The sequence below is a fragment of the Zingiber officinale genome, chromosome 10A, assembly GCF_018446385.1.
Source record: "Zingiber officinale cultivar Zhangliang chromosome 10A, Zo_v1.1, whole genome shotgun sequence".
Lineage (NCBI taxonomy): Eukaryota > Viridiplantae > Streptophyta > Magnoliopsida > Zingiberales > Zingiberaceae > Zingiber > Zingiber officinale.
The window spans coordinates 95,663,499-95,669,896 of NC_056004.1; the positions used below are offsets into that span (position 1 = coordinate 95,663,499).

Consider the following 6,398-nt stretch of genomic DNA (forward strand, 5'->3'; position numbering starts at 1 on the left):
TAGGTATTTGTGGCACCTTCGATGATTCGATAGGGACTCCATTAGGGGGGTGTTATGGTCGGTGCTTATTGCTATGATTGCCCTTGCAACACTGCTTATACCATCGTGGTGACCAACTTGTTGAAATCTTCAATTGCCATGGTGATGACGTTTGACGCACTAGTGTCTTCAATCTCAACTTCCTAGCTTAGGTCTTAATTTTTTCCACAGATGACACCAACCTAATCTTGTCCGAGAATCCCGATGGATGAATCACCGATGAGTTAGCATCAATGTTGATTTGACCGTCAGTCATCAAGCTACCAGAAGACAGCAAGGAGGTCCATCGATGCATGTGTAAGAGAGAAGGTGAAGATTGAGTTAGAGGGATAGTTCGGGAGTTCCCCGATGTTGTCAGTCCGTCCTTCAAGTTAAGATTTAGGTGGAGTGAAGACGAAGATGAACAGTATGAGAGTCCTTGGGAATGATGTATGAATATCTCTTCTTATGAGGGTCGACTATCTTTTATAGGATTGAGGTCATCTACCACGTTTTCCTCCTTTCTTGAGATCGTTATCATGTTCCAGAAATAAATGATCATTACAGCACATTTATTCCGGAATAAATAGTTATGTTTTTCACCTTTCTCACCATAACGGTTGTGTTGCTCACGTTTTCAATGAATAACGGTTCGTCGCTTTAATTCTTGACAACTAGGGTAGTTATTAATTTAGTCAAAAGAAGCCTAAAAACAGAGCCGAGAGTTAAGAGTTGAGAACTGAGAACTAGCAACTAGGAGTTGGTAGTCAAGAATCGAGAGTTGAGAGCTGGCAACCAGGAGTCGGTAGCCTGAAGTCGGGATTTAGTGCACAACTTCCTTAACTTATGCTTACCAACCGCCAAGATGATTGACCTCTTTAGCCACGTGGTTTTCATTGATTATTCCTATATCAATCTAAAACTCGAGTACCAAGCCCAATTTCCTCTCCCGTCCGTCTCCTTTTGGGCCCAACCAAGCTAGACCTGGGTCAGCCTGGGCCACATGTCCCGACCTCTAAATTTATCGTAGATTATCACGGGTATCATCACAATCGATATGTTTGTTGACACAAGAAAATAGTTAGTTGAACTTACACGTTACTAATTCAAGGAAGTACTTGAGTAGTTCATGATCTTTTAAATCTTATAAAAGAACTAAAGAACAATTCTAAGGAACCAGCAAGAACACAGTTCTCTTGCAAAAATTCAAACTCTGTTTCAAGTTTGTTTAACCCCCAAAGCTGAGATTTTTATATTGTATAGAGAAGAATTTTACCTTTAATGTCCTTAAAAATGGCGTCTTTGGGAGAGCTCCGAGCATTTTGACGCGAGCTCCGATGCGACAGAGACGGCGGAGAGCTCGGTTTCTTCCTCCGATGGAGCTGGGTGATTGATGTCTATGAAGCCGCCAAGGGAAGTGGTGGAGGCGGCAAGATGGGATCTTTTATGGCCGCCGAGGGCCTGGCCGGAGATGAAGGTCCTGGGGCAGTAAGGGCAGTGGTAGAGCTGGGCAGTGGTGGCGGGCTTTGGATCGCCGACGTGGATTCCGACTCCGGCGGTGGTCGTGGCGCACTCTGTTCCTTTTCTTTTATGGATCGCACGATGGCCACCGAGCGCTTGGTACGATTTGAAGGACTTCCGGCAAGTGTCGCACTGATACTTGGTCCTCTTCGGGCACGATTTACTGGCGGCGAGCGGCGGAAGTTCGCCGTCGTTTTGGTACTCTTTTTCCTCGCTTCCGTAGTGAATCTCCTCCTCGTCGACGGACTGGCAGCGCTTCGTTACCGTCTTGGACCAAGCGTCGCGCGAGAGCAACATGAGGCAGAACGCGACGTCCTCCTCCCGGACGCTATCGGAGACGGAGCTGCGCGGCTCGGTCTCGCCGGAGAGATCTTCTTTTCGGCGAGGACGATCCAGCCGCCGCTGGAACGACTCCTCCTCCTCCTCCTCCTCCTCGCTCTCCTCGACATGGGAGGATCCGCCGCGGAAGCTTCGGCGCCTGGTCCGGTTCTCCCACGTCGCCGCCTCCGGGAAGGCCCTCGAGGAAGCGAACGGCGACGCTATCCTCAGCCTCCGCTGCACGACGTGAGATCGCATATGGCCGCCGAGAGCGCGTCCACTGGAGAATCGTCGGAAGCAGAGCCCGCACCTGTGCCCCTCCATGCCCAGCCTCAAAGATCGGATCTTTATACTTTTTCCGACTCCAAAACTCCAACTTGAATCCACCGCACTCTGCAACTGGAGAGCGACAAGACAGGAAGAAGGAGATGCAGATCGGATCAGCATAGAACGTACGCCATGGCTTGGCTGGTGCCTCGCCGAGCCAGCGAAGTCGCCACTGGAAGCGGAAGGAGCAGCAGCTGTCGAGATATCGTTGGAGGCCTGACCCGGATAACGAGCATATGCCTGAACCGTGAAGCGGGTCGATTTGGTACAAGTGCATTCTTCTTCTTAGCTAGCTTAGATTCACTATAAAAATATCGAAAATTCAATATACAGTAACAAAATATATCAATTTTGTAGTATTCTGAAAATTTTTATATGTATTAAATTTGTGTTGGTATTAGTATAAAATTTATATTAAAATTTTTAATATATGATACTAAAATTTTCCTATAAATAATCAATATCAAAATTTTAATATATTAAAAATTCTATATATCAAAATTCTGGCATGATATCGATATGAAATTTTTTATATCAATTTTTTTAATACTGTAATGGTTTATGAGTTAATGGTTTGATATACCGTATCTTCTAGGAGCGTAAATGAATCGAAAATTACCCTATGTCTATGGATGTTTATTCTAATAGGTCTTGAGCTTAAGTTTTAATCGGTGTAAAATATTTCATTAAATGTTTAACCTTCCCATACAAAGAGTCATTATGTTAAAATAAAATATCCTCCATAATTTATCTACCTATATCTTACCATCTATACTAATCCTTTAAAGTGAATAATATCACCTTCTACTTCTAAAGCAAATGAATCAATTCTCTTTATGAACTTTTACTTGAAATAATATTTAATTCATATTTAAAATTATCAAATTTAAAATGGACTAAAGCATGTTTCATATTTTTTTCAAACTAAATTTGATAATTTTTTCAACCTAAATTTAAACTTATAATATTTTATTTAATTAATTAAATTTAAATTTAAATTTAGATGATTTTTACATAATTTTAATCTAAATAACTCTAACCAAACTTGAATTTAAATCCTTTAAATTATAACTCAATTTTGCTTGAATCAAAATTCAAACCAAATTCGAATTTTATAGTCAACAAAATTCCTAATATGTTTGAGATTCAAAACGAATTCGAATATCATATATATTTTTCAATATCAAAGTCAAATATCAATATTTTCATATTATTCATCATTGGTTTGCACTCCTAAATTCATCTAATTACATAACAGACAGCCCTTAAACTAATTTAAAAGGATTCTAATTGTAGTTTGATTACAACTGTTTGACCCATTCACAGTCCTAAGCAACTCAGACCAATATAAATTTAGCAAAATAAATAATAAGTAGGAAAAAAAATTGAAGCTTTATTCAACTCATTTAATGGTTAATATCGTACATGGCAAGAATTCATAATAACACAGTTCTGCTAAGGTATGATCCAGTTAACATCACAAAGAAAGAAAGAAAGAAAGAAAGAAAGAAATAACCATCCTGATTTTGATAAAATTGGCAGTTGCAAGAAAAAACCAGTTCTGAACTTCGACAGCCAGTGGATCATCAGTGCTTCATGTGTCGTCGATTCCATCTGGAAGAGGACAGTAGTGTTTACACCAGTTTTGGATCGCGCAATAATAGAGATAGACTGAATGCATATGTTCTATATTTAAGCTTGACAAAGGTGAAACCACAGAGTTTGGGAGATGGTTGCGCTATGGAATGCAACAACAGTTTCCTGCCACACTTATAGGTCTAACAGATTCTTCTCAATGTTTCAATGTTATAAAACTATAGACTAGCATCGTATGGAAAAATACATTGGATTAACAATGAACATCGTAATCATTCACAACACAAAGGCTAACTATTCTTCATATTCATCAGAAAATTGATAGTAGTATATTTTGAGTCTGGTGCAACAACAATAATGACTTTTTAAAGAAATAATTAAGAGGAGTTAGAAGCTTTGTCGAAGTATATACTGCCTATTGATACATTATGATCTATAGGATGTTCATCATATATCTAACTTGAAGTCTTGAATCTTCACATTTGGTATAAACTTTATATAATTAATTGTCTATTAAGTTTATATCCACCCTTAAAAACCATTTGCTATCAGCCAATGATGGAAAAGCAACCTTAGAAATTCAAGAACTAGTTCTTTCATAGTTTAAACAAGAAGAATATATCACGTAAAAAAGATAAATAAAAAAGCAAATCCTTGTCAATCAGTACTTAGTGTATGTGTCATCGACAAGCAATCCTCTATCATGAATGATGACATGCAACCACTATCTGAGCTTTACTTATCTTTGTCAAATTTGGCATCTCAATGAGCACTTGATACTGGCAGCAATTCAAATCGGGATGTTCTTCACAATGCAGAGTCTTAAGTTGCCGATGTATTTAGTTTTCTAGCTAATCAGTTTTAAGAAATTATGTGATAAACTATGTTCTTGACTGGATTGAGATCTAAGCCATTTCAGAATTCGAGTGAAGCAAAAACAGAATTAGGTTATTAAAATCTAGAGGGAACAACTATGAACTATAAGCAAGGGTAGTGATTACCACAAAAACATGTCAACAACATTTAAACTCCAGGATAGCCAGGAATACCCTGTGAAGTAGCACGGCAACACCGAGAAGTCGAGCTCAGGCACGAGGACAATCTTGCCACCGCCACCGCGCTGTGAAGCGGGAGAAGAGACCCACTGCAGCACCCCAGCTGCGCAGGAAACCTTCAAAATCGGCCGCAAAAAATCCAATCTTTAGAGCCAAGAAGACCAACGAAGGAGGCAAACATAAAACGCTGACCGAGAAACAAAAAGATGAAGCTTGACGAACCTGGAAACGGGCGGGAAGCGGCGACCAGGAGCAGGAAACGCTGAAGCAGCGGCCGGCTGGCGAGACGAGGAAGCAAGACGGGCCGCTGCTTTCGACCTCGAACTCGAAAGGCAGATCCCGCTGAGCGAGGCGCGGCTTAGGGATCGGAATCCAGCTGAAGCCATGAGAGATTGAGGAAACTTTGGGCAAAGCGGCAGTAGTTAATTAGGGTATATAGCTCGTTTGGGAATTGGCATCGATTTGAGCCGGTTTAGGTCTAGTACACCGCGGGCCACTGTTAGTTATCCAAGTCTAGCGTACAATTTGAGCTCAAACTCAATTAAATAATTTTTGAAATTCAAATTATCATGAAAGAGGAGATTGATCCCTCCACCCTAGATAGAGAAGAAAAATCCTAGAATATCCGAGCAAGTTCTTCAATCCAGGTCTTTTAGTCTATAATCTCTAATTTTTTCTTAATCTTTTTCATAATTTACATATTAGATTAGAATTAGATCAAAACTAATTGTGATCTTCCTTAGATTTATTTTTCTACCTAAGTTATAATTTTGGATCAAGCCAGGCGGCCGGAGGCTATTGACGATGGACAGATTGTATGGTGTCGAGCAAGAGGCGACCTGTCCACCTTAGATAACCTTCGACCGTCTAACTCAATCCAAAATTATAATCTAAGTGGAAAGGTGAACACAGAGGAAATCATAGTCAATTTTGACTAGATTCATGTCGTGATCCGATGTGTATATTATGGAAAGAACTAAAAAAGAGTTAAGAATTACGGACCAAAGACCTTTTGTTAAAATGCAAGATCAAAATCATAATTTCATCAATAACTTGTAACTTTTGGATTAAGAAAATATGTATGATCGTCCCATTGTGCCTCTCATATTGAGTTGTGTATTCATATAGAAAGTTCAATTATCTATGTGTGTAAATGTGTGGGCACGCGATTAGGAAATTCCAGTTTAGATCCTCTGTCCTGAACTCATGTGTCCCTATGTGTCCCTTCTATCTCGCTCACCGATCGGACGGATCAAATCTCATCTCAAGAATGTTATGCACATCACGAGGGATGTTGTACACATCTCAAGGATGTCACGACCGTTCGATCAATAAGGGGACATGGAGACACATGAGTTCGGGACAAAGAATTCGAACTCGAAATTTCAACACTTTGGTTAACAAGAATGGATCAGGAATTCTAGATGGGCTAAGCACCAAAACAAAATAAACAAAGAAAAAAAATGAAAGAAAGAGCGCATTAATTCTTTTTTACGTTAAGTTGTAAGTCATAAAATACCTATGTAAGTTTTTTGGGGCTGGGCTAAGCAGAGACGGAGTGCG

At 39.9% G+C, this 6,398-nt stretch overlaps 1 protein-coding gene across 3 annotated transcripts; it reads right to left on the minus strand.

Moving 5' to 3' along the window:
* Positions 1 to 1,136: 1,136 nt before the first annotated feature.
* Positions 1,137 to 5,264, minus strand: LOC122028010 (zinc finger protein ZAT1-like). Of its 3 annotated transcripts, none has more exons than XM_042587025.1 (3): positions 5,058 to 5,264; positions 4,830 to 4,951; positions 1,137 to 3,798 (listed from the first exon to the last, which is right to left on the minus strand). In XM_042587025.1, the coding sequence occupies exon 3, from the start codon at positions 2,302 to 2,304 to the stop codon at positions 1,306 to 1,308; it is 999 nt and encodes a 332-aa protein (XP_042442959.1). In that variant the 5' UTR covers positions 2,305 to 3,798; positions 4,830 to 4,951; positions 5,058 to 5,264; the 3' UTR covers positions 1,137 to 1,305. The 3 variants fall into 3 exon arrangements, with proteins under 3 accessions (XP_042442959.1, XP_042442958.1, XP_042442960.1); XM_042587024.1 differs by having other exon boundaries at positions 4,782 to 4,951; XM_042587026.1 differs by having other exon boundaries at positions 3,554 to 3,798.
* Between the last annotated feature and the right edge of the window lie 1,134 nt (positions 5,265 to 6,398).